At 45.4% G+C, this 27,722-nt stretch overlaps 3 protein-coding genes across 4 annotated transcripts; all 3 read right to left on the reverse strand.

Moving 5' to 3' along the window:
* Nucleotides 1-1,045: 1,045 nt before the first annotated feature.
* Nucleotides 1,046-4,241, reverse strand: LOC114452352 (uncharacterized). Its single transcript, XM_028431625.1, has 4 exons — nucleotides 4,004-4,241; nucleotides 2,308-2,551; nucleotides 1,589-1,726; nucleotides 1,046-1,515 (listed from the first exon to the last, which is right to left on the reverse strand). Exons 1-4 carry the CDS (start codon nucleotides 4,195-4,197, stop codon nucleotides 1,234-1,236), a joined length of 858 nt encoding a protein of 285 aa, XP_028287426.1. The 5' UTR covers nucleotides 4,198-4,241; the 3' UTR covers nucleotides 1,046-1,233.
* A 3,956-nt stretch (nucleotides 4,242-8,197) lies between these two features.
* On the reverse strand, nucleotides 8,198-13,249 carry gtse1 (G-2 and S-phase expressed 1). Its single transcript, XM_028431405.1, has 12 exons — nucleotides 13,158-13,249; nucleotides 12,839-12,924; nucleotides 12,708-12,765; nucleotides 11,487-12,201; nucleotides 11,150-11,311; nucleotides 10,931-11,069; nucleotides 10,457-10,855; nucleotides 10,307-10,361; nucleotides 9,983-10,210; nucleotides 9,667-9,907; nucleotides 9,334-9,450; nucleotides 8,198-8,284 (listed from the first exon to the last, which is right to left on the reverse strand). Exons 2-12 carry the CDS (start codon nucleotides 12,858-12,860, stop codon nucleotides 8,198-8,200), a joined length of 2,223 nt encoding a protein of 740 aa, XP_028287206.1. The 5' UTR covers nucleotides 12,861-12,924; nucleotides 13,158-13,249.
* Nucleotides 13,250-14,745: 1,496 nt separating this feature from the next.
* On the reverse strand, nucleotides 14,746-27,646 carry LOC114451725 (plasma membrane calcium-transporting ATPase 1-like). 2 transcript variants are annotated; one of them, XM_028430535.1, is made up of 20 exons: nucleotides 27,451-27,646; nucleotides 24,594-24,791; nucleotides 23,749-24,006; nucleotides 23,455-23,580; nucleotides 22,981-23,157; nucleotides 22,418-22,444; nucleotides 20,523-20,669; nucleotides 19,811-20,025; nucleotides 19,416-19,658; nucleotides 17,859-18,100; nucleotides 17,544-17,781; nucleotides 17,209-17,388; nucleotides 16,967-17,054; nucleotides 16,770-16,876; nucleotides 16,495-16,686; nucleotides 16,204-16,417; nucleotides 15,837-16,048; nucleotides 15,653-15,760; nucleotides 15,272-15,460; nucleotides 14,746-15,181 (listed from the first exon to the last, which is right to left on the reverse strand). In XM_028430535.1, exons 1-20 carry the CDS (start codon nucleotides 27,644-27,646, stop codon nucleotides 14,801-14,803), a joined length of 3,738 nt encoding a protein of 1,245 aa, XP_028286336.1. In that variant the 3' UTR covers nucleotides 14,746-14,800. The 2 variants fall into 2 exon arrangements, with proteins under 2 accessions (XP_028286336.1, XP_028286337.1); XM_028430536.1 differs by lacking the exon at nucleotides 22,418-22,444.
* Between the last annotated feature and the right edge of the window lie 76 nt (nucleotides 27,647-27,722).

Raw genomic sequence — 27,722 nt, forward strand, 5'->3', positions numbered from 1 at the left:
GTCCATGATTCTAACGTCAAGTATTTCAAAAAATGCAGGAAAATCTTTTCTCCGAGTGACCCGAGCGCTCCTGGGTCGTCACTGGGAGAGAAGTTTCACGTATTTCTGGCTGCATCAGGTCAGTTGTGTGTTTTTGATGCTTAAACACGAAACTAGTAGATCGCTGAATGTTGGTAGCAAATTCAAAAATATAAATTGGAAAAAAAGTGTATTAATTAACTATTATACATGATACGGCAACAAAGCGACTCCTTCTACAGTTTCCAGGCAACCTCAGACATACTAGCATGGCAGCTAACACAGGGTATCTAATCACTACAAGTTACACTCAAGCATCATCAATAACAATATATATAGAAAAAAAAATCCAAAAACACAATACAACCGATAAAACATCAAATCATGCCTGCCTGCATCACTTTCATGGACAGCCTGCTAGCAGACCCGCCAAGGCTTTGTTAGCAACATGCTAACAGTGGCAACGATAAAATAAACATAACAGACCCGCACGATAACACTGCCAATCCGATTAGTGAACAGTGATGGAACACACAACAGTCAATCAGTGGTTTTAACATACTTAATCTACAACAGACCAGCAGTCCGTCTCACCGTCAAGGAAGAGCAGGGACCCTGAAGGCAAACAGGCACCTGTCCGTGCAGCCAATTAAGCCTCCATTAATTATGATAAGGCTGCCACCTAGTGGCCAAAATATATACCTGGCTTAAATTTATTAAAAGACATTCAGACTGATGTGATTCATAGTGAAAGTGAAAGTGAAGGGCCTGTTATTTTTCTGGCTCTCAGTTCATGGGGTTCAGGGTGGAGATGAAGCTCAGCCTCTGCTGGGATCATGTTACACAGACGTGTTATTACACAGCCTGCAGCCTGTCAGAGTGAAGAGGGCGGCTTCACTGCTGCAGCGTGGGGTAAATGTCAGCATGGCTGTTTTAAAGAAATACATATGTGATGATAAACTCCAGAAAACAACACAAAGTCAATACATAAGTGACACGAAAAAGGTCAATGACAAATCAAACCAAATTCTATTTTAAAATATTTTATTTTGGTGTCATCATGAAATCAAACATATTTTAACATCAGATTAACAAACAAGTAATGAAGTGACATCACTTTGATTTTGGGTCAGGGTGAGTTATCAAAGGAACAAATGATAGACACTCTGAAACCTGCACTGTGACCACTGGTAAAACCTTTGTGTGGCGTCACTGCTAGTCTTCCTGTGGGACCTCTCTTATCAGAAGGCCGTAGGGACGGATGGCCTGCTGCACCTTCTGCTGCTCGTCTTCAGGTGTCGTTCCGCCCTCAATGGGCACCAGCCAGTACATGTCGTCATTGTGTTTCTCTCTGTGCGCCGGGTTGATGCGATTCTGCAGCACCACTTCGTAGGTCTTTTTATCCACCTTTGAGACAAACTGTTTAGCGTATCCTTCAGCCTCAGAGAGGTCGGGGGTGGAATAAACACCTCTGCCGTACACTTGACCTGGGCCTGCCTGTTAGACACAGAGGAGGAATAAGTCATTATTACATTTATTAGCTGCTGTGATACTGAATATAAAAATGTACCTTGTAGTTGGTTTTGATGATTCCTCTAGCACCTGTGTCTGAAGTCCCATGGTAGGACACAGGCCACTCTCCTGGCACTGACTCAGTGGTACGGTGCTGGTTTCCCAGCCATGTGTTGTCCTCATACTTGTCCAAGACCTGAAATAAGACAAATGTTTTTAATATTATTTACAAACACAACCACTAAAAAGTTTGAGAAGTTTTATAGACAGTAAAAGCAGACAAAAGTACAGTCAGAAGACAAAGAGTGTTTGTGGTAACGCAGCTCCTAAAGTAAGAAACAGTGGTGTCAAAAATGCACACATTTATTAACAAAGTGGAAGTTTAGATACAGGGGTTTAAAAATACTTTAGTAAAATTTGATGCACTGACACATTTCTACTTGTTGAATTACAGAACTTTACTTTAAAGTACACTTAAAATCTCAATAAGTGAAAATATTCCAGTTGAAAATCTTAATTCATTACATGGAGGAATGTGCTGAAAAGATGAGGGGAAAGATGATAGACAAACATGAAAACATTTTTTGAATGGCACGTGATCGACCCGAGACAGTTACAGAAAGTACGGGTATTTTATGACAATGTAACAAAGTAAAAAAGTAGCCAGAAATATAATAGTGGAGTAAAGTATAACCAAAAATTCTATTTAAGTAAGGTAATAATTTGTTACTTGACACACTTGTTGAGACATGAAGCCACAGCTGTGGCTATATTCACCTTGATGGCAAAGCGGTACCAACCAGTTGGGCGGGTGTACTCCTCTCCACCTCTGTAATAGGTCACTACGTCTGTCTTATGTCTGAAGTCGTAGTCATAGCAGGGGTCAAAGAATTCGTCCTCATCAATGACAAATTTCCTTGATGGTGGTGCACAACTGAACATCCTCTTTGAGGGGTCTGCTGCCGAATCTGTACCTTGGAGGACATCTTGGATCCTGGTTGAGTTGTACTGTGACACCGAGCTGCAGAATAGAAGAGGATATATCAAGCATATTAGACATCTCTCATGATGCTAACCTGCTAGCTGCAGTCCCTCATGTAATACCACTTTGAACCATTAGATGGTGTAATGAGTCAGTGTACCATATACTTCAGAGGTCATTAACAGGTGGACTGCGGTCCGGACCCAGAAGCCTCTGCCTCCTCACACACTCACCACTTTGTTATACTCTGTCATACCTGTGCATGCAAATAAAGAACGGTACATCAGTGCATACAACATTTAGAACCGGGCTCAATAAACATCACTGGATGGAGGAGGATGAGGGAAGAGAGGACCCAAACAGGATTACAGATTATTTTTTAAGCATACAGAATGGAAGCAGGAGTTTGGTTCGCATTGCCGGCAGTAAGTCAGACCTTTTCCCAGTGCATGTTGGACTCCGGCAGGGCTGCCCTTTGTCACTGGTTCTGTTCATAATCTTTATGGACAGAATTTCTAGGTGCAGGGAGGGGCCGGAGGGGGTCTGGTTCAGGAACCACAGGATTTCATCTCTGCTTTTTGCAGATGATGTTGTCCTGTTGGCTTCATCGAGTCAGGACCTCCAGTGTGCACTGGGGCGGTTTGCACCCTAGTGTGAAGCGGCTGGGATGCGAATAAGCACCTCCAAGTCTGAGGCCATGGTTCTCCACCGGAAAAAGGTGGCTTGTCCTCTCTGGGTGGGAGGAAAGCTCCTGCCCCAAGTGGAGGAGTTTAACTACAGGCATTGGCCTGTAGTTAATTATTGCTGAAACCGTGTGGAGCGACTATCAGCGGTAAAAACACAACAAACCTGAAGCGACGTTTGCAGACGAGTCATCTTAACTTCTGCTCATACACGTGACAAAATCTATAAATGAAGACATGGCTGCTGATGGTTTTACAGCATGCGACCTGTTTCTAAGTTGTCACTGAAGTGTTTTGCTGTAGTTATGGAGGATTCATGAAGAAGGTCATGACTGAACAGTGTATTCAGGGAGAGCAGCTCACTGTTCACTGCTGCTTTTGTGAAAAGGTCATAGCAATTAAATAAATGGTTTGTTTCAAATAACACAAGTTAAAGCTGTGCCTGTTTTTATTGCACAATCAAACCTTAAATATTTCATAAAAAAATATATATCATAGAATTTTAGTCGACTAAATCCACGGCAGATTTAGTCGACTAAAATTCTTTGATATTTAGTCGACTAAAACTAGACTAAAACTTTAAAAATGTTGATGACTAAAACGTGACTAAAATCAAATGACATTATAGTCACAAGACTAAAATAAAAACTAAATCAGAAATTGCTGCCAAAATTAACACTGGTACCATCCTTTGGTATGTGATTGACACATGAATATCAACCTAGCTGTAAAAAGCATCTTTACTTTTCCAAACTCCTTGTGTTCCACACACAGATGTGAATAAAAGTCAGATCAGTTATTAACTTACCAGGATTGTTCTCCATCCAAGACAGTGGAGATGAAGTTGTTGATGGTCAGATGTGGGATCGCTTTGATCGCAGCACCAAGACTGAGCAGCCCGAACAGCTGGGCTAGGCCTGCAGCCGCTGCTTGAATCTCAGAAGTTATGGTGGCATTACAGGTCACGCTCAAAGCTTCAAGTGCCACTGCTCGATCGACCATCTTGCTGCTTCAGAGTCTGAGCACTTTTCTTCTTCTTTTTCCTGTAAAAGGGTGGAGGCTCAGACAATTATACCACATCCTGTTTACTCTGTGTGTTATTCATAGCTGTGGCATTTCCCCTATAAAAGTGAAACTAAACCACCATGTGTCAGGAGTATCAGAGAAACTCTGCAGGATCTTCAACAACCTGGACATCCTGGTCCATCTCAAACCGATGACAACACTGAGACACACACTGGTCCACCTGAAGGATAAAACTCCCAGGGAGAAACACAGCAATGTGATATATGCAGTCCAGTGCAGTGAGGAATGCTCTGATCTGTACATTGGAAAAACTAAACAACCACTCCACAGAAGAATGGCTCAGCACAGGAGAGCCACCTCCTCAGGACAAGACTCAGCTGTTCACCTCCACCTCAAAGACAAAGGACACTCCTTTGAGGACAACAATGTTCACATCCTAGACAGAGAGGACAGATGGCTTGAAAGGAAGGAAGCCCTCTACAGTGGCTTGCAATAGTATTCATACCCCTTGAACTTTTCCACATTTTCTCACATTATGACCACAAACATAAATATATTTTATTAGAATGTTATGTGAAAGACCAACACAAAGTGGCACACAATTATGAAGCAGAAAGAAAATTAAACATGAGTTCATTTTTTTTTTTACAATTAAAAAACTGAATTCAGCCCCCCTGAGGCAATACATTGTGGAACCCCCTTTTGCTGCAATTATAGCTGCAAGTCTTTTGGGGTATGTCTCTACCAGCTCTAGCACCTTCTTCCACATGATTGCTAGGTCACTCACATGGCTTCTTATGGTTTACTTTAACAATGGCTTTCTTAATGCCACTCTTCAATTAAGTCCAGATTTGTGCAGTGCATGACTGATAGTTGTCCCATGGACAGATTCCCCCACCTTGGCTGTAGATCTCTGCAGTTCATCCACAGTCACTATGGGCCTCTTGGCTGTGTCTCTGATCAGTGCTCTCCTTGTTTGGCCTGTTAGTTTAGGTGGATGACCATGTCTCAGTAGGTTTGCAGTTGTGCCATTCGCTGATGATGGACTGAACAGTGGTCTGTGAGATGTTCAAAGCTTGGGAAATCTTTGTATAGCCTAACCCTGCTTTAAATATCACCACAACTTTATTCCTGACCTGTCTGCTGTGTTCCTTGCACTTCATGATGCTGTTTGCGCCCCAATATTCTCTCAACAAACCACAGAGGCCGTCACATAACAGCTGTATTTGGACTGAGATTAAATTACACATAGGTTGACTGTATCTAGTCATTAGGTCAACATTCGATCAGTCAGAAATCATCAGGCAACTTCTGAAGGCAATTGGATGCACTCAGAGAAAAGGGGGCTGAATACTTTTGCACACTGCACCTTTCAGTTTTTTATTTGTAAAAAAAAAAATTAACTCATGTTTAACTTTCTTTCTACGTCACAACTGTATGCCACTTTGTGTTGGTCTTTCACGTAACATTCCAATAAAATATATTTATTTTTGTGGGAATAATGTGAGAAAATGTGGAAAAGTTCAAGGGGTATGAATACTGTTGCAAGCCACTGTATGTGAAGCTGGAAGAACCTTCCCTTAGCAGAGGTGGTGGCCTCAGACATCATCTTTCTACCACATACAATGCAGCTTCCATCCATCCCAGGAAGCTTCAAAGTCACATGTTCACAGCAAGGACAATGGACTGTCCACCTGCCCCCCCCACCACAGCCCCCTGTAGTCTCATTGTGGTTTCAGTTCATTTATTTAGATCTCCATTAACTGTTAAAAACAGCTAGTCTTCCACGAGTCTATACAACATGCTGCCACAATACATTCACATTTTTTTCCAGTGATCACATAATAGAAAAAAATACACATCTGTGAAAAGGGGGCAAATCAAGATTTAAGATTTAAGTTATCCAAGTTGGTCTTTTCTTTTATTAAACAATTGAAATAACGTCCCTAGTTTGTTTTTTGTGGTAACGTTGACTGTAAAATGAGGGTCGAGTGTTACAAAGATACTGGAACAATGATCCATTTGCTGGTCTCTGTACAGCACCACAGTGAGTAAAGTCCAGACCTTCTGCTTCAAATCAAGTTTTCAGGAACTACAGACAATTTTATACACACATATTTTGGTGGTTCATATATAATGAAACAAGTCTGTCTGCAGCTGCATGTCCAGGTGTGTCCTGTTCCTCTGATACTCCATGACTAATTAATCAGATAAAAACCCATCAGAGAGACACAAAGCACTGAGAGTGGACAATACAGCAGTCTGGAACATTCCTAAAAAGAAGGAATGAACTGACAGCTCAGCAACAGCAGAGACCCGGAAGACCACAGAAGACAGCTGAAGACACACAGGACTCTGTCCATGATGATGAAGAAGAAGAAGAAGAAGAAGCCTTTCACCACATCCAGACCAGTCAGGAGCACTCTGGAGGAGGCAGGCCTGTCAGAGTCTACAGTCATACAGAGGCTTCACAGCAAGGAGCAAACCACTGAACACACTCAAGAACAGAGAGGACAGGTCAGACAGGAAACAGCTGAACAGCTCTGGAGTCAGATTCTCTGGACTGATGAAGATGAACTGGTACCAGAATTCAAAGACAGATGCACAAGAATTTCTCACAGCAAAGAACCAGAAGCTTCTTTACTAAACAGTCAGCTGATCTCAGCCCATCAGAGCTGCTGTTCACTGACTGAAGACACAAACAAGCAGCGGCTGCAGGCAGTAAAGGCCTGAACAGCATCTGCAAGGGAGGAAGCTCAGCACTTGATTCAAGGATTTTTATCTAAGTATTAAAGGCAGGCCTTATGTTTGTAATCATTTTATTTTATTTTTTTTTATTTTAGATACTTTATTAATCCCAGAGGGAAATTCTTTACGGCTGCTGCCAAGCAGTGTCATACAATGCAAGGCACGCCACAGGCTAGGGTGAAGTGTCTTGCCTAAGAACACACAACAGTGACTAGGGAGGAGTTGGGATCAAACCACCAACCTTCCGGTTACTGGACAACCCTGCTATACCACTGCGCCACTGCTGCCCCCCTAATCATGAAAGTCTGTTCATGAATGGTTAATGCCACACCTCTGTCAAAACAACCCAGTTACACCAAACATGAAGCACAATCCAAGTCTGAACAGGAACAACATGGCAGCAGGATGTACCTTCAGGCCAAAGGCTTTCATGCAACTCTACTCCTCTGTAGAAAGTCTCTGTGTCCGTCAGGGGGGTGAAGGAACTCCTCTTCGTCGATGATGTGACACTTTCCTGTAGCTTTTTCTGACGACTGCAGGTTCCAGCTGTCATTTCCCTGCAGAGTCACTCTCAGGTGGAGGCTGGACCTCCACAGCTGGCTGTAACACAGGAGAAAGCTGTAACATCAAAGGAGGCCTGGACCGCTCCTACAAATGTCTTAGAGTATCAAAAATAATCACCTGGCTTCATCTGCAGCCAGGACTGTTGGGACGAAGCCCTTGATGGACAGCTGCGGCATGTTGCTGCTCTGAAGGGACGAGCCAGTGATCTTTGTTTCTGAACAGAAGTGTGCACAACGGCTCGAGTGCAGCGTCTGTGATTCTAACGGCAAGTATTTCAAAAAAAAGGAGGAAAATCTTTTCTGAGTGACCCGAGCGCTCCTGGGCCGTCGCTGGGAGAGAAATTTCACATATATTTCTGGCTGCATCAGGTCAGTTGTGTGTTTTTGATGTTTAATGATGAATGAAGGGAGTGCACTCATAATAAGAACACAAAGCAGCATGAAGGCTTATTGTAACGACAATAACAACATTTATTTAAACAATAAGAGCAGCAACATTCAGACAGTTAAAATTACATTCAGGTGCTGAAAAACTGCAGCAGCCCTTAAAATATTTTCATTATTTAAAACATATTACTTCACCAAAGACTCAGCGACGTGTGAAATGAGATGGATGACTGAGTCCAGCGTACTGCAGACATGTAGGGTCTTCAGGAAGACGGCGATCAGAAGGACAGGTTGATGAGGGGAGCGTTCTCCCTCTTATCCTCCGGACTCCACTTGATGAGTGGAGAGCTCAAGTCGATCAGCTGCTGAACACAGAAACACAAAGATGAAACGAGCTACACCTCATGCTTAGTGCTTGTGAGACTTGTGCGACACCACATGTATAAGTGAACCATTTCTTCTGATGCGGTCAAACGCTGGAACTGTATGAGGTTCAGCCTGCGAGAGATCTAGAGATCTGAGCAAGTGGCAGCCTTCAGGGCTCAGATTTACAGCCCATGTGGAAGTGTCAAAACTTGTAATTTACGCCGCAACCACTGGGGACTGGCTCAGCGGCGAGTAATTTCCCATAGACTCCCATGTTAAAATGGCCGATTTCACAGCAGAAAAGAACATGTTTACGGCCTGGTACAAAAAACCACTCTGGTCTCAGATGATAGGTTCTCTTCTAGTGTCGATTGTACAGGGGGTGAATTTTTTTCAACTCACTCATTTTAATTATATTCTGACTTAAAATTATGCATAATTATGGGCGTTGCTGCTTGAGTGACAGACAGTTGAAGTATCACAGTGTGAGTTTCCTGCTTTCACCATCGCCCACCCCCCTAAACCCCCTCTTTGTCCATGTTTGGAGTTTTGGCGAACGTGACGCTACCAACATGGCGGCCTTCAGCACGTCTCGGAGCCTCCCACCGAGCCTCAAAGCGGCTCTTCAGAAACAAACGGGTGACGTCACGGAAGCTCTGTCCATAGTTTTTACTGTCAATGGACTGGACATAATCTACCCACCTCACCCACACAGACCACACACTGTGTGTTTCCTCTGGAGAACGTGACTTTAATGCAGATATCGTGACATCTTACTGTTCTAAGATGGTAAAATGTTTGGAGAAAGCTGCTGTGTGTAGACATCACATCGCCTCTACCTGAATAATCAGGTTTTTATTACTGGTAAAACGCTCTGATATCACTCCACCAGTGCAGGGGAATGTGTCGACCTTGACTGTTAAACACAAAACTAAAGCTATAAAAACTGCTAGCTTACCTTCCTAGCTAACTAAAAATACAAATGCACAACTGAAAACATGATAACTGCTAAACAATAATAAACATGCTATATGTGGAGAATCATTACCTGAGTGGCGGTGCAGGTATTTGTACAGGTCCGGATCAGGTCGGGGGTGTTGGTCAGGTCGATGAGCAGCTTCTCTTGAGGCTGCAGAATCGGAGGTGGAAGATCCAGCAAAAGAACCTGGAGAGGCAGCAGAAAGGGTGAGGAGGATCAGCAGGACCTCCTGAAGGATGCCACAACCTTTGGACTTTAGTCTGCCGCCTCAGCATGAATATAAAAATGGCAGGTTTGCTTGGAGAGCCCAACACAAATCCAAGACCAACCCTTGGCCTAAGTCTAAACTCTAGTCATGTCCCCACATGTCTGCAGTTTTTGTGTATATGTGTGACCTCTGACCTCCTGCATCTTGACACTGGTCTCCTCTGTGGTCTCCAGTTCCATCAGGTCCTCCTTTGGAGTCACCTCACTTTGACCCAGTGCTTCAGGATCCATGTTCTCTGACTCGGTGGGCTGCTGAGTGTTTAGAACCGGGGCAGTGACTGGCTTCTCCTCGTCCTCCACCTCCAGGCAGAAGGGCTCAATCTGGGGGGCCTCAGAAGGTTCCTCCTCCTCCTCCTGTGCATCTTTGGAGGCGGGGCTACACAAAAATCCCAAAACATTCATACCTCTGCGTGCGACATATGAGACCCAGACTCAGAGTGCTGCTTCTCACCTGCAGCTGAGCTGCTTCTTGGCTGAAGTGGGAGTGTAGCTGTGGTCAGAGATGGATGAAGTCTTGACTGTCCTGAGGGTTTGGCTGGTGGGTGTGGGGGCAGGGATCGCAGACAACCTGTGTTTCACTGGTGTTGGGAGCGCTGAGGGGCGCCTCGCCTTCAGCTGTAATGACTTGCAGCTGCCAGCAGAGGGTGTCAGAGGACCAGCAGACAGCTTGGAAGGAAGACTGTGTGACGGCAACACAGAAGAACAGATTCATCAGTAACCCTGCCACACCGGGCTGTGAGATGCTGGTGTCCAGGTGGAGAGTGACACCACCTACCTGTCTGTGCTGCCTGCTGACATCAGCCTCTTTGGCTTCAGTATCTTTGAGACATCTGAGGGACAGAAAAGGTGACAGACGGATGTGTAAGAACCATTTTCTGAATAAAGTCCAGAAACACCGTTTCACAGCTCTGACATCATCGCTCACCTTCTGCATGGCGGACTGCTTTGCTTCCTTTGCTGGGTGTCGGTAGGACCGAGACCTCGACTTTGGGTTTGCCCTTCAGTCCGCTCTGCAGGCGGCCTGAGGCAGCAGAGGGGACAGAGATGGACCTCTCCAAAACAGTCTTGGTGGGTGTTTGCAGGACGGGCGCGGCGTCGGCTCTCTTCAGGGGTGTCGCCCTGGCGGCCTTGGCATGCTCTGCCTCAGAAAGCTTCCTGGCTTGGCTGGACAGAGAGCGGCGGCTGCTGGCAGAGGGCGCCGGCTCTGCAGCAGTGTAGACAGTGGAGCGGCGCAGTTTGCCGTGACTGGCCGGTCTGCTGGCACTGCTGGGGGCAGGGATGCTGGAGCCGCTCAGACTCCGATTCAGAGAAGAGTTCAGCTTACCTGAAGAAAAGACATCGGCACTTTAACCGAATTTAACTGACAGCTGTCATAGCACATTTCACACTCTTACCGTACCTTTAGCGGGGGACACAGACATACTGGAGTTAAAGCTGGACACAGAGGACGAAGATGAGGATGTGTTCCTCCTGTCCGTCACCCTCCTGCTCTGAAGGGTCGGAGCTTTCACACCTAATGGGTTCCTCATCCCAGTGCTCTGCGAGAATGTCAAATGAATCCTTTTAATTTGCGGCTGCAGTTTGCCTCCAGTGTCACATGTTTGGACAGAGGAGTTACCTTGTTGGGTGGAGCTAGCATGCGTTTTCCCACTAGGCTAGAGTTGAAGGAGGAGTCGCTAATGTCAGAAGCCACACTCGCTGAATCTGATCCCAGATCTTCGTACGACTCTGCCCTGCTGGAGGAACGTGAGGAGGGACTCCGTCGGCAGCCTACCACTGACTGACACACATAAAAAGGTGGTGAGGTGACATCATGATGACATTGACCCAAACAGGTGTAATGTGTAATACGGTGAAATGTTTTGACCCCACAGTTCTGAGATTAGATTAGATGTGTGATGCCAGCAGAAGGCGCCAAATATAATTTAAAGGGTTAAAAATAAAGCTCTGCCTACTTTGCTCGGCGGTTGCAGGCGAGTTTTATCCACTTTGCTCTTGTTGGCTGAAATGGAAGTTGTCGGGGCGGTGGGCTTGTTTGGTAACACGACAGCGACGCCCAGTGTGGCCTTCCCCCGCAGCGCCGTCCTGGGCTGAGCTTTAATCCTCGCCACAGGACTTGAAGTGCTGAGTCTGGTTTTGGCTGCAGGGCGAGTGGATGAAGCTGTAGTGGCAGTGGAACGGGTGGATGAAGCTGCAGCAGTAGCAAGGCGGGTGGATGGCGCTGTAGTGGCGGTGGAGCGGGTGGATGAAGCTGTGCTGGAGCTGCTCCCTCTCAGCAGTTGGCGCTGGATGGTGGGCGGCAGCTGCTTCATGGGACTGTCCTGTACACAGAAGGTCTGCCGTTTGATGGGGCTGAGCGTGCCGACAGTCTTACCCAGCATGCCCAGTTTGGCATCTGGATCCTGGACAAACTCCTCCCTCTCAGTCGTGTCAGAGGTCACGCCGGCAGCGTCAGCGCCCTCGCCGTGCGGCCTGCCACTCTTCAGCTCTTCAGCCACCCTGAGAGCTTCTTGGCACACGGCCTCCTGCTGATCTTCAGTCAGCACGCCCCAGCTCACCCGCGCACCACTGCAGCTGCCGTCCTGAAGCTGAGACGCCACACGGATGGAGACACACCTCTCCTTATGGCTGGTGGGACCCAGAAACACCTCATCCTCATCACCAGTGGAGCTGCAGGGCACAGAGTCAGCATCAGCGACACCACAGGTAAAGAAGAGGAAAATAAACAGCTCTTAACCTGTCCGTGTTTCTTCGAAAATGGAGAAGAGAAGGGAACCATGGCAATCCTGCTCAGGCTACAGCACCATCGGCTGTTTGTGGGGTGAACTTCGTCGACCACAACCCCTTCATTTTTCTATCATTCACCCTCCAAAAGGTGTAAACAAATAGCACCAACCGCTGCTCCTCCCTTGCTGTTATAAAGGCTCAAACATTCCAACTTACAGAAGGAATGGCTTTCCCTAAAAACTGCTCTACTGCCTAGAGTCAGTTATTTGGGATTTAGGGCTTATTTAGGTTTGGTAGTTCATCACTGAACCTTTGCCTTGGACTTGTGGAAATGACAGCAGCTTGTTGACAGTGCCTCCATCTGATGATTCAATGCCAGCTCACAGGTAGATTGTGACAGTGATAGGAGAGAGAGGAGGTGGTGTGAGTTTTTTTAAAGCGTGTCCTACCTGGCAGGTGACATCGAAACGTCGAAGTCAAACTTCTCCTCGTGGATAAAGAACAAATCTGCACAGAAACAGAAGCGGTTAGGGGACACATGGAGACGGTATCCGAGCTGACTTACTGAGTGCTAACTTACCGTTGTTAGCTCGACTGTCCATCGTTCTTCTCTCTGGGGAACAGATGGATTCACGTCAGATCTGCAGCTTTTACAATGACATCACACTGCGACGACAACATTTTCACACAAACACTCACAAAGAGCGAGGAGACGAACATTAAACATCATTTCTGGAGGTCTTGCTAGCTCTCACGTTACCTTAAATCGCCACGCTAGCGCTAACTTGCTAGCTGGATACAAACGTGTATATTTCCGTATCAGAACGTAACATAGTGCTCTTTCAGTGGCTCGTAGGAATTTCAATAAGTTGGTGTTTAAATATATTCGACATACAAACCTCTATTTCCCACCGAAACTCCGCAAAACTTTTCTTCTGTGCATTCAAACCGCAACTCGAAAACACTTCAACTAACAAACAATTCAAATCTACTGCGCCGCTGATCACGTGACTGAAACGCACTCAGCTGTTGGCCGAGAATGTGTGACGAAACATTGTGGGTTAGGTTGTGGGAGTTGTAGTCCACGAATAACAACCTGATTTTTTTCTATTTTAAAAACGTTAAAAATAACCAGAGATAAAAAAAACAACAAAGTTTATTTGCATAGGTACAATAAAGAAAGAAACAAACAAACAGACAAATGTTGAAAAGAATTAAAAATAACATAACCAAGTATAAATATAAATAGTTTCTGTAGTTCCAAATTGATCTGTATTTGTGTGTCTCATATGGATATGGATTGTGAATGAATTGTTGAAAAGACAAAAATAGGTTGTGTCTGTCACCAGAGGTTATTTATCATTCTGGGACTCCCATTACTCACCACAGGGTGGCGCTCTCTCTGTTGGTCTCCATGGTCAGGGAGGTCAAAGCAGCAGCACAGCTGCAGGTGTGTTCATGGTCGCTTCTGCTTTCTCTCTGGTTTTTATGACTATGTGCCTTCTAACAAACAGTGAAAATGGTTTTGTTATCAAAATATGTATTGATATATTTATTTTAAATAAAGTTTTACATCACCAAAAAATATTTAAGTTTTAACTGTTCATTCAAACCTTTAACATTTTCCTAAAATATAACAATATATTGAAAAAAATTGAAATAAATAAACAATTCCAAACAGAATTCTGATTTTTCATGTTTTTTATGTATGTGAGATACATTTAGCTTTTGTCACATTTGTCATATTTTGAAATAGTTTTCTCACATTTCATGTAAAAAAAATACTTTTAAAACTCATATCCATAAAAATTAAATAATAATTTATGAATCAAGTATACATATCTTAAATGTAACATGTTAATGATAATGTTTATAAAATAAAGCTTTTACTTGTCATATTTTATTATATTACGAGGAACTTCACATATCCTCTGATTGTACTCTGTCAGAGTGATCGGCTTCAGAGAGCCTGTCTGCGGCCTGAAGGGGTTAATGTGAGATGGAGGCTCATTAAATATGTATCCTGCTCTGGAAGTCGGTTTTTAACTTTTAATAACATTTTGGTTTTACAAACAACAACAGCCTAATCATGTGCTTAAAAAAATACTAGAATAAAATCCAACATTAGACATTAACTTTGAACCTTTCTGCCTACAAACACACATCTCTGTAAGACGACTGCTGCTAAACACTGCTGTCACAGATCCTCGACACAAATCTACCCTGACCTCGTCACCGCCAGCCCAGCTGCTGACGAACAGAAACAAAACGAGCTCTGACTACATGGACAGGAATATTTACACATCAGAAACGGATTATTGGTCGATCACCTCACAAACACTCTTCTCCTAAACAACAACTGTAGAGTTCAGGTCTATTAAAGAAGGAAACAGCAGTCTGTGCGAGCCGCCGTGTCTCTGAATATGTCCAGCAGGTGGACTCCCGCCGAGGACCAATCAGAAAAGTTTGTTTTTGCCTTCTTTAATTCCACGGTTCCTACAAGAACCAGAACAGTTTCAACAGCAGGCCTGGGGGCGGAGCCTCAGAGGGAGGTCTCCAGACTGTGAAGCGGGCTCCCCGGACAGGGGGGCAACCCTGCTGAGTTGGGCGGGATCAGACCGGACCTGGAGCCGTCCTTATGCAGCGGGACAATGCGGTCCATGGCGTTGTTGTTCTGGTTGGATGAGGGAGGGACAGGCGGCAGGTGAGACAATCCGGTGAGCGGCGGCGGGATGATGGAGTTCCGCTTGGTCGGCGGGTCGTCCTCGCCCTCGTTGTCATCAATCAATGGGATATGAAGTGCCGAGTCCTCGATGCGGAACTCAGGGTGGCTCATGAAGTTGTGGATTGAGCTGCGGGACTCGGGCGTCTCCAGACCTTGGAGGGGAGACACGCTGTCTCGGAAGGCATTCACCACACGGATCTGAGAGATGAGAGGAAGGAAGCGTGAGAGGCAAAGCTTTTGTTTGTCAGTCACTAAAGTAGCACTGAGGTAACAAGACAGGCTGCACACCTGTGTCTGGATGCGGTTGAGGCCGCGGCACCAGAGCACCTGGCCTCTCCTCAGCTCCATCTCAGCGTGGTCGATCTCGTCCAGGTCCTTCATCTCCTCCAGCTCCTCCTCAGGTATCTCCTCCCGCTGCGTGCCATGGCCTGCTGTCTTCAGGAACTTTAGCCAGCTCGTGGGGATGCTGGACACCAGCTGAGAGAGGGAGAGGACACACAGGATACCTCAATCAGACACACTGGCTCCTTCCTTCCTTCCAATAATAATGACTGAGAAGAGCAGCAGGTCGTTAACAGAGGAACTGGGCATCAGTTATTTGACTTTAAGAGTATAACAATAGACCTGGACTTTACTGGAGTTGTACAAAAATATCAAAATGTTTCTCACCTGTCCCCACAGGAGGCTGCCGACACCCAGGAATATACACCACAGCCACTGCTCCACGGTCAGGCTCACACAGCTGAACGGTTTACCTCCGAACTGCACGATTACGAACTACAGGACAACACAGAGACAGCGTCAGTCAAAGATTCCTCCGTCCCTCAGCCACGCCTGTCTGAACAGGTGTTACCTGGACGATTAGCGTTCCCAGCACGATGGAGCAGAAGATGGGGTTGCTGAAGACTCCTTCAAACACGTTCCTCTCTCCGTGGATCTTGCGGGCGTTGAGCTCATTGAAGATCTGCATCAGGACGAACGTGTTGAAGACGATGGTGTAGTGCTCAGAGGGTGGGGCGTGCAGGGGGGCGTCTCTGCCGCTGTCAATGTCAAACATCTTCTCACCTGAAAGAAGGCATTGCAAAGAAAACTGAGGAGGTCATCTGGGTTTTATTTAAAACTCTCAGGATATATGTCCGTATTTATAGCGAAAAATTACATCTTTGAATTCAAACACACACACACAAGTTCCAAAGCGATGTTGTGGTGCGTTCACTGACCGACAAAGAGCAGGACAAAGATGACGGTCAGCTGATAGACGGCGTGTCCCAGAATGTTCTTCATCATGGTGCGGGAGATGAGCGGCTTCTTGCGGCCGTATGGGTTCCTGAGCAGCAGTGACTCGGTGGGCGGCTCGGTGGCGAGAGCCAGCGAGGCGAAGGTGTCCATGATGAGGTTGACCCATAACATCTGCACCGCTTTCAGAGGAGAGTCCTGGAAAACACACACAAACAGACATTTAGTTTTTTTTTTACAGTTTATAATCTCATTTTAACACAGATAGTTCTGACCTGGGTAATACAGGCTCCGGTAAAGGCCACGGTGACAGCTACCACGTTGACGGTGAGCTGGAACTGCAGGAACTTAGAGATGCTGTCGTAGACGTTCCTGCCCCACATGACGGCCTTAACGATGCTGGTGAAGTTATCGTCTGTCAGGATGATGTCAGACGCCTCCTTGGCGACATCAGTCCCTGCGATGCCCTGCAGATCACAGATTATTCTCACCGTCAAACGTCTTAAGCTCTACAAAAGCTGCAACTGATGACATCCACCATGGTCGTTACCATTGCAAAGCCAACATCTGCTTTCTTGAGGGCGGGGCCATCGTTTGTTCCGTCCCCTGTGACGGCGACAACCTGGCTCCGCTCCAGCACCGTGCTGTCGATGATTCCTAAGAAGACAATGGACACACATGTCAGAGACCACGTGAGACTGAGCACCTGACCACCTGAGGGACTCTGAGGACTGAGGCGAGTCTTACCTTTGACTAAAGTGTGTTTGTCTGTCGGAGACGATCTGGCGAGAACTCTCAGCTTAGGCCAAATCTTATCAATACGCTCCTGTTCAATCTGCAGAGAGAAGACAGGAGTCAGTTGTTTGAGCTGCATGAGTCCGTCTCAAAGGCTTCTTCAAAAGCCACATTTTAGAGCTAAAGTGCATCATAATGACCCATATCTAATAAGAAAACCCTCTGATTTAAGGCCCAGCTAGAGTAAGTCGGACCTCGCCCAGCTCGTTGCGGATCCGTCGGTTGAACTCTTTTCCCTCCATACACAGGAAGTCGTCTCCAGGATGCAGGATGCCACATTTAGTGGCGATGGCGCGGGCAGTGTTTATGTTGTCTCCGGTCACCATGCGGACAGTGATCCCAGCCCGCTGGCACTTTCTGATGGCGTCTGGTACCTGATGACATAAAAGCAGTTACACAGGCTCCCTCATCCAACCAGCATAAAAACCTTATCCCATCTGTAAAGCATGGTGGTGGCAGTATCATGGTTGTTGTATATTCTCAGTCATGACTGTGCCTCTATGCATCTTTGTGTTAGAAAATGACACACCTCAAGTCGTACTGGATCCTCAATGCCAACTACAGCAATGCACGTGAGACCAGTGAGGATGTCCGCCTCATTGTCCCAGTCCGGCTCCCCGTCAGCAGCAGGAAAGTCTCTGTAGGCGAGGCAGATGGTCCTCAGTCCCTCCGATGCCATCTGCTCAACCACCTTTGTCACCAGGTCATCTCTGTCCCGAGTTTTGAAGACTTTGGCCTCGCCGCTGGCCACCAGGATCTTACAGCACCTGAAACCACACCACAAAGTCATGTGATCGCCCTCTGACTGTCCTGCAGCATATAAAAACAGGAGGAGTGAACCTACTTTTTGAGCAGGATCTCAGAGGCCCCCTTGCTGAACATTCGATAGCTGCCGTCGTAGTTCTTCAGCACGGTGCTCATAGACTTCCTGACAGAGTTGAAGGTGTAGACCTTGAAGAGTTTCTCCTCCGGTATTTCATTGCGGATTTTCTGGTAGTCTCGGCTCAGGTCCAGGGTGAATCCCAGTAAGGCACATTCAGTCTTGTTTCCCACTTGGCGAGGAAGTCCGCCTTCTCTCTCTGGAGGCTGCAGAAGGCAACAGCAGAGTTTTAGTTGGTCGTGACACAAAAAAAAACAGGTGCAGACAAAAACGATTCACATTTTTTATCTTCTACAATCCAGAAATGATTCAGAAAAGCCAAACATGGGTTCTTGTTTCTGTTATGAAACAGTAAATATACATTGCTTTATATCTGCACAAAGTAAGAAACATTCTAGAAATAGAAATAGATTGCACTCCAAAACGTCATGGTCTCTTATTTGCCGAACTCTCCAGAGTTCCCTGCAGATGGACTTTAGTGATTTTCTGCTGTCAGGCCTTTTCTCTCTTCTTCTGTGTCAGTGTGCAGAGCAGCAAACAATAAAGACAACCTTCACTGTGCATGATGCAACTGTTCCCAGACCCAGCACCAGCACCTCATCTACACAAACACTCCAAGACCACATTAAAGCATCAGACAGGTATCATGGTCCTGCGATCTTGGGATGCCCCCTGGGCGCCTCACTGGTGAGGAGGTGTGAACATGTCCACCCAGGAGGAGGCCCCAGGCCCGAACAAGACTGGCCTGGGATTGCCTTCATATCCTCCTGGATGAGCTGGAGGAGGTGACCACAGAGAACCAGGCGGCCTGAACATTCAAACCTGCCTGGTACTGTGAAACCATGAAATACTACTACAGAGCTGAATGTGTGTTTCTGCTTCCACTGTTGCAAATTCTGCGAATGCAAAGGCAGAGTTTTTATTTTTACCAAGCAAGGATTTAATAACTGGAAAACTGCCACTGTCATTTAATGCAACAAATGGAGGCAGGCGAGGAAACTACAGTAAACCTTTCCAGAGATGGGTCTAATAATAGAAAAGAGCAGCACAGGTGGTCAGTCCTTAATAGACCACTTTCCATGTGCTACATAATAAATAGATTACCACAATTAGGTCAACAATCACACCATTATTCCTTCCAGCAAAAGTTGGAACTACAACAATCCAGTGTTTCCTTAATTCATTTTTGGCAATTTTCAATTGGCCTTAAAATGAAGTAATCATCATCAGGCCATTAGGAGGGAGTAAATGCCAATTTATGTTTTATAATCCAGTGAGGCTGTATAGTGGAAGAATGCTTTCCAGAAAAAGACAAGGCTGAGAATTCAGTGCATCAGTGGTTGTATTTACAGTTGGTCATGCTCTGGTTAAACCTGTTTGTCTTCTCTGCACAGTGGATCCAGGAGGCAGTGATCGGATGAGTCCTGAGCTGATGTGGCAGCTCTCCAAACCAGCCTGCCCTCTCGGCCAAATACTTAGCTCGCAGAGCTTCCTGAATGAAGGGCTATTTTTACAGCTCACCATAATCTTGGTGGTGTAGGCGCAGTTAACCCCGATGCCCAGGACGAGCAGGTCCAGGATCGTGGCAGGGATAAGGTCCGGCTCCGGCACCTTTTTGTAGTAGCGTCCTCCGATGTAAGTCTGTACCACTGTCATGCGGTTCATTGTCAGTGTGCCGGTCTTATCAGAGCAGATGGCCGTGGCATTGCCCATTGTCTCACAGGCGTCCAGGTGGCGGACCAGGTTGTTGTCCTTCATCATTTTCTGACAAAAAAAATGGCAGCAGTGTTACCTGGCTGAGTACTACATTCAGAACTTCTTTAAAATGTAACATCTGGTCCAGGATTGTCTGGGTCTGTTACACTGAACACACACAGCGCTCACTCTGAGTATTCTACAATAATACACAGACAGACCTTGACTGAATAAGCCAGGGAGATGGTGACGGCCAGTGGGAGACCTTCGGGCACCGCCACCACCAGCACCGTCACACCAATGATGAAGAACTTGACCATGAACTGTATGTAGATGGGAACACACTCGGCGGTGAAGGGAACCCCCTGAATGCAGAATGTATCGATCAGGAACCGAACGATGAGGATGATGACGGTGAGAGTCGACATGAAGAGACCTGAGGACACAGAGGCATCAAGTTTACATCAACAGACCCCGACCAGACCCTGGCATCTACTAATCTGTAGTGACTGGACACAAAAGCCAACTTGAGAAAGGACAGGAAGTACAGGCTAAAGAACGCTATTGTAAGAAGCTCTGTTTGACTGACAGCTGAAGTGGTGGGGATGCTCATCCTAAACGTCTCGTCATCTCTGGATGGGATTTTTACTTCAAATGTTTTATACATGCAATAAATATTTATTCTATTTTGAAGGATTTGAGCTCCAGCAGGAATCAGGATGTGAACAGGGTGCAAAATTGTTCCAAATTTAAAGGATCTAATAAAATAATAAAAAAAAAAAAAAAAAAAAAATTTCCCACCACATTTGTGCAAAAAAGAGCAGAAATGCTTAGAATACTTCAAAATATCAGGAAGTTTTGGTATTTTTATGAGAAATTTCATAGTAAACTGTCCTTCAGAAGTTCAGATACCATGACATTGTGTGTTTGCACCTGCTTTGCCGATCTGCACAGCCAGCTTGGTCAGCTTTCCTTGGAGGACAGATTTCTCTTTCTTCGGTAGGTTTTTTTTCTTCTTGTCTACATCTCCATCCTCATTGAGTGGCTGCATCTCCACACTGGCGCCATCTTTGTTTTTTCCTGCAGAGGACAAAGTCAGTAGAATTCATGCTTGGATCAACAAAGCAGTTTCCTGTATTTGTCATCAATAAAAGATGACAATCAATGGAACTCTGCAGCCCTTTAGACGTCTTTATTAGCGTTACATTAATTCAAAACTACCAGAGGGTGAGGTTGCACAAGATCAAGTGCTAATCAAAGAGGAGGAGTTAGAAGGAAAGAGCATGTTAGACAGGAGGCACTCCTGGAAGGTATTTGATAGGAAAGGATGCGATGGCAGCACTTATTAGCTTATTAGCCACCATTGGGTAACAGCAAATAAAAACAGTTTGGATTGCTGTGTGTGTAGCAGCACCAACGACAGCACAACACTCCACAGATTACATTTTGTTGTGGTTTGTTTGGCCCGCAGTTTGGTCTTTAGAGGATTAGTTGTAGGTTCCTCAAACCATGTGGAGTCAATCCAAAGCCACACTGAGACTAGGTGGTCATCGGGGGGGGGGGGGGGGGCGGAATGACAGATAGAGTTAAGTGTCATCTGCATAGAGGTGATACAAGAAACCACCAATCCTTGGGGCACTCCTGTGCAGAGGTAGTGAAATGCAATGTTTGTCCAAACCATATCACATTGAAGACTGTGGAGGTTGGACTTACTTCTATCATACCTATGTCTGAGAGTGTGGATAGCGTGATACAGTGGTGTCAAAAGCTGCTGAAAGGTTGTACAAAATGGCCACTTTTAAAGACCGCTACTGAAAAGTGAACATCCCACTCTCACAGAAATATATCTCCGTCCTAGAAGAAGGATGTGATCAGGTTGTGTTTTTGAACAATGTCATCCATTAGAGTGGTGTAACAAGTCGGTGGACAGGTATACAAGTCAGCAAAAACCTCCAAACTTACTCCTACCACAACTACAGAGTCAACTGACACTGCTCTGTGAGAGAGAGTGGAGGTATCTGCAAGTGTGTGTGTGTGTTTGTGCTGATCCCATCTCAGTAATGAGGTTATTAGTGGACAGGCAGGCAGCAGCAGCAGGCAGGAGAAGAAAGCAGCTGCCGAGCTTAAGGCCGATAATCTGCTTGGTCCTAATCACCATCACCAGAGTCAGGAGCACCTGCTGCTGCTGCTCAGACCACAGGGACACAATACGCACTATATGGGACCACACCGGGGCCAACAAGGAACCAGAAGACCCGCCAGGGACCAGACCAGGATACTTTGTGACCTGTGTCCAGCCCATATAGGCAACCAAGACACTAGACTGCCATGTCAAAGATTATCCACCACCAACAGCAGACCACCAAGACTAATCAGGATCCTTTATATTTTTTGTCTTTAGATTTTGGTCCACATATTAAAAAACAACTAAGAAACTGTCCTGTAACTCCGTCATGATGGTTTAATGTCATGACTAAAACTTGCTCAGTTATGTGGGTCAGTTTGAGTGTTGATGAATCACTACTCATATCCTCTTCTGGATGATGTGGCAGACATGCTGGGACAGTTTTTCAGAAGTCAACACACAAGTCAGCGCACACTAGATTTTACACTGGAACAATGGCGACTGCAGACATTTCATGTTTAACACTTATGAACCACACCCACAACACCACCATCAATAAACAGGAGAAGGCTGCTAATTCTCACAGTCTAACGCAGCATGATGAGGAATCCAGGAGTCTGCACTCAGCAACTTCACCTCCACAACTACTCAGTCATACACAAAAACTCACAGTGACGACATGTGACACTGATGAGCCACCTACCTTTCTTTCCTTTGTCTTCTTTTTTACCTGAAAGAAAAAACGAGCAACAACTGTTACCCCTGCAAATAGAAAGTTTCTGTTAAATAACATAGACTAACAAAAATGTTGTTGACAGGCTGTCTCTCACAATCATATTGATTATGGAACATCTGCTACTTCTACAACAACAGAAGTATCTGCTTGTAAATGCTGACTGCTCGTCCTAGTGGGAAACATTAATGAAATTTAAATATTGTAATATTTATTATTTATTTATTATTTTCAAGGACAAAAAAAGCAAAAGAGTCATCAACAAAAAAAATATATATACAAGCAATATGTGTGTTTATTTTGGACATTGTAAAAACAAAAAAAATTCAAAAAATATAAATGATTCTGAGAAAATATATTTCTAAAAAGAATTATGAGAAAAAAAAGTGTAGAGAGAAAATGGTAATAAATGTAAATTCTGTTTTTAACAGCTCATACAGATGTTTGTGTGTAACCAATGGACAAAAACTTAAAAAGACAGCTGTGTGTATATGCATGCTCTCTAAGTGTCTGACAGTTCTGCAGTGACTCACTTTTCTTGTCCTTCTTCTCTTTGTATTTCTCTTTCTTCTTTTCTTTTTCTTTCTTTTCCTCACCCTCACCGTCACCTTCATCACCAGCACCGAGTAGAGTGAAGATGATTCCAGTCTGAGAGTTCACACCTACAGCAGTGACCAGCATCTTGCCTGAGCCCTCCATCACATGGGTGCCTGAGGAAAAGACATCAAGTCACAGAGGCTGACTGAAACTGTCACTGTGATGACGTCATGTGCTTTTTGCAGGGTTGCTATGGCAATCTGCATCTTTGGCTGTTATTCTGTACATAACAGTCTGTATGTTTGCAAGTGTGAAGGTCAATAACTGCAGACTGCTCATAAGCCAAATACGTGACCATCCTGAAGAGTAGAAAATCTTCAGTGGAAACAGTGTGATATGAGCTGACAGCCACAGCTCAGGTCACGCCGAACTTGGCTGTAATTTGATGTGAATGGAGCAGAGTGATGCACCTGACAACAACATGGGGTCTTTGTCAAGAGTCTTCTTGACATGATCCGACTCCCCGGTCAGGGAGCTCTCGTCAATTTTCAGATCGTTGCCCTGGATCAGGACGCCATCAGCGGGGAGGAGGTCACCTGGAACAACGGCACACAGAGGTAATAACTTACATCATCTTTATATCAGCGGCTGAAGGAGAGAGAGAAATCAGAAAGGGGTACGCTCTCTTCATCATTAGAAAAACTAAACTGTGAACGGTTTATCGCCATGGAAACAACATTAATAATGCTCCTTAGCCTCCTCACCATATTTGACTTGCGCGATGTCTCCGACCACGATCTCAGACACTTTGATCTGGACCACCTGCCCCCCTCGGACCACGGTGAACTTCTGCTCCTGCTCGATGCGACTCTGGAGGCCCCGGAACTGTTTCTCTTTGCTCCAGTCATTGAAGGCCGTAACCAGCACCACACACACCACAGACAGGAGGATGGCAGCGCCTTCAATCCATCCGGCCTCCGCCTCGCTCTCATCCTCCACGCCGCCAGCTGCTCGGCCGCAATCTGAGCGGAGACAAACGCAGACCGAAGTTTAAGGTTTGCGCCCTTTACCATTTACACTCAGTATAATCAGTGCGGCCAGACAGGAGGGACATGTCTCTCTGCTGCGTCAGCTGTCTGCTGTCTCAGAATACTTTTTTATATTTTGTAGAACACGCCAGATTTCCTTTCCTTAGAAAATGTTAGAATTCTGAGAATACAGTCAGACACATTTTTTAAAATTTCCTTTTCTCCTGGAAAAGTTGAGGATTCTGAGAATAAAGGCCGACTTCACTAAGGTCTGGCCTCGGCTGATTATTCAAGATGGTCTCATAAAATTAGACTGTTTTACAATTACAAGTGTAGCAGCATGAAGAGCATCAAACTCATCAGTATATCACAGCTATGTAACAGCTGGAAGCCTAGAGTGAACAGAAACACTGAAGAACAATCATATTCAGTTTCAGCAAGCAGAGATTCTGCCATTAACCCTTCAACAAGGGTTAATGGCAATTTATGTAATGACAAAACCACTTTAAGTTTATGTGGCAGTTCAGAGGAGCTAAATGAACAACAATCTACAAACAGTAGTAACACAAAGAGGAACTCACTCTTCCGCTCTGCCTCTGGTGGGCTGTAGAAAGAGAGTGCTAGAGAAATGATGGCTGCCACCTCCAGGATGATGAGTGTGACATCCTGCAGGGCTTCCCACACTAACTGCAAAAAGGTTTTTGGCTTTTTAGGAGGGATGACATTCTGTCCAAACTCCTGTTTTCTTCTGTTGATGTCGTCCGAGTTCCCGTCTAAACCTATGGGAGGAGACACAAAGACGGCATCACTCAGTGTGTCCTGTGGGCCTGGATTATATGTAATTATGAACATCTGCTAGTGATTTAACATTATCACAAACAGAAGGGGGAAATCGTCATGTGTTGCCTTGTGATAGGAAAACAATCTGGTTATTGAACCAGATTTTATCTATTGATGTCCAGTTTGCTGAAGATGTCTCCACACAGCTCTCATCCAGTTTCCACTGTGGATGTGGATTACAATTTAGAGGTTTTTTTTCTTAATTTAACGCCTTTGGACGAAGCCTGAGTACCTGGAGGAAACCCACACAGACATGGGAAGAACATATGAACCTCTTGGAGGACTACAGGAGGGCCTCAGCCAACCAGCAGGTTCAAAGCAGGAACTTTCTCACTGTAAAACAAATGATTAACTCTTATAAATATGTCTGTTTGATTTTCTTAAGGTTTTGTGAAAATAGTTTAAGCCCATCCTATAGATATTTTGGTATAATCTAATCTAATGAAAGGTTGCATGGTGGTTAACCCTGCCGTCTCACAGCCAGAAGGCTCCCGCTTTGAATCTGGCTGGAACCTTTCTGTGCGGTGTTTGCATGTTCTCCTCGTGCCTGCGTGGGGTTTCTGCAGATACTCCGGCTTCCTCCTGTATGTAGGACTCTAAACTGGCTGTAGGTGAGTGTGACTGTTTTTTGTCTCCCTGTGTTAGCCCTGCAATAGAGTCCAAGGTGTACGCTGCTTTAGTCTTGCTAACTGACAGCTGAAATAGACTCTAGCCCCCCTGTGACCCTGTAGTACAGGACAAAGCAGGTTAAGAAGATGGATGGATAATGGAATTAGGCCTCGGGAAGTCAATTCAGGAAAAAAATGAAGGTATTACCTTGTTTAAATCATGTATGATTTTATGTAAACTTTCCTTTTTCTTGAAATGACAATTGAAAAATATTGAAAAGAGGACTCATGAGGACTGCAGTGCAGTTAAGGATTCAACTGAATCATGTAGGATTAAGTTAGAATGCAGTGTAGGATTAGGCCACATGAAGAACTGACATTATTTCCATTCATTTTCGCTTGCTTGTTCAAAACGTGTGACATGGTTTGTGTCGCCTGCTCTTATGCTGTATAGTGCGGTACAGCGTGTGGGAGCAGACTGATTTCCCCCGAGGAGCAGAACAACAAGTCAGGACGTGCTCAGATCCCGTCGGAGACGCTGCAGCTGCCGCACGACTGCGGTCTGATAGAGGTTTTAACCCGGCGCTTCACTTTGTGTTGTCTGAAAATGAAACTCAGTGAGCTGTGCGTCGCCTGTGCTTCCAGGTGAAAGGGATTACACTGAAAGTTGATGTATCTGTCCCCAGCTGTCACCGCACAGAGAGGCAGAGCAGTGCCATGGATTTTCCACTCATTTCAGGCTGGCGCTGACATTTCACTTCTCTCTGTCAGCAGGAGTTATAACTGAAGGTGTTTACTTAGCGCGTGCAAGACGGACAGACTGAATGAATAAGTGATGAGGAGGAAAATGTCAAAGGGCAGATGCACTGTGTGAGCTTCAGCGTGTCTAAGACACACTGAAGCCACTGCGCGTGTGGGTCAATCTTAGCACTTTGGAACTAAAATGGGTGGATAGTACTGATACTGATCAGCGTCTGGTCACAAAGGGCAGCTGAGAGATCATAATCTATCATTAAATTGACACTGAAGACACACCCAGCACTCATCTCCCTGCTGGAAACAAGAGTTAGTCTCTGAACGTCGTTATCGCCATGCAGTGTCATTAAAAAGCATTTTTTATTCCCGACAAAGGAAACAAAAGGGACTGTGCACCTTACAATATGAATAATCTACAGATTAATCAAGTATCAATATGACTGTTAGCACACAAAAAGTAATTTGTAATATTGACTGATTGTGATTAATCAATGAATTTATTCTGACATATGATGGACAAACAACTAAACATGTCCTGAAAATGCTGCTTCTATTGTTGCAGCTTTAGAGCATATCGCGAGGATTTAGATGATAACTTTGTGTGTGTGTGTCCACACAAAAAAAGATCAACAGTGTTGATGCTGTGGGGAACTTGTCTGGCCTGACGTCAAGGCAACCCAACACCTGACCTCATCACCCTTCATCAGACTTTTCAAATGCTTAATGGGCTGGTTAGGGAATTAAAAACATGGGGCCAGCGGACACATGTGGTGGCTGACTGTCCACATACTTTTGTCCATATTTGTATATATTCCTGACGCCTAGACAAGAAAAGATATTCTCTCCTCGCTGCTGTGAATCCTCCTCTTGAATGTTTTTAATTAACATGCAGTGTGTTGGTCTGAAGCTGACACAGAGGCTGCAGGTCACAGTTAACTTTGACGTTCACCCGGTCCCTGCAGTCCAGGATGAACCTATGATGACCTCTGTTGGTTTAGTGATGCCAAGGGGAGAGGTCAGTGTGAGTCAGTGGTCATGAGTAATTACATCCACTTGTATGCAAACTTTTGGCAAAACATGCACATACAACACTTGATACGTTAAAATTAGCCTTCCAAGCAACTGCATAACTTTGCTCTGCTGCTGCTTGTTGCATGTGTCAAGTTAAAAGGGTGGAGCCTGTGAAGTGACCTGTAGTGCATGATGTCACTAAGAATCATATAACGGTATTTACCTTCGACAGGTGACGTCCTCAGCCTGGCACAAAGTCCGCTAACATCTCCATAAGTCTCCTGGATCCTGGTTATCGCCTCGGCTCCTCGTAGCTCCATGAGTGAGCGCAGCTCCAGCAGAGAGCAGCTGAACTCCGTCTCATGGTTGGCCTCGGCACGTCGGCCATGTTTAGACCCACGAAAAGAGTTGTTGGCCATGTCTCTTTCCTCGGGCGCTTGTCAGAGGCCTTCCCGAAAAACACAGACTCAGTGGTAGGCCTGAGGTGCAGATCTA

The sequence above is a fragment of the Parambassis ranga genome, chromosome 19 (genome assembly GCF_900634625.1).
Source record: "Parambassis ranga chromosome 19, fParRan2.1, whole genome shotgun sequence".
In the NCBI taxonomy this organism is placed as follows: domain Eukaryota; kingdom Metazoa; phylum Chordata; class Actinopteri; family Ambassidae; genus Parambassis; species Parambassis ranga.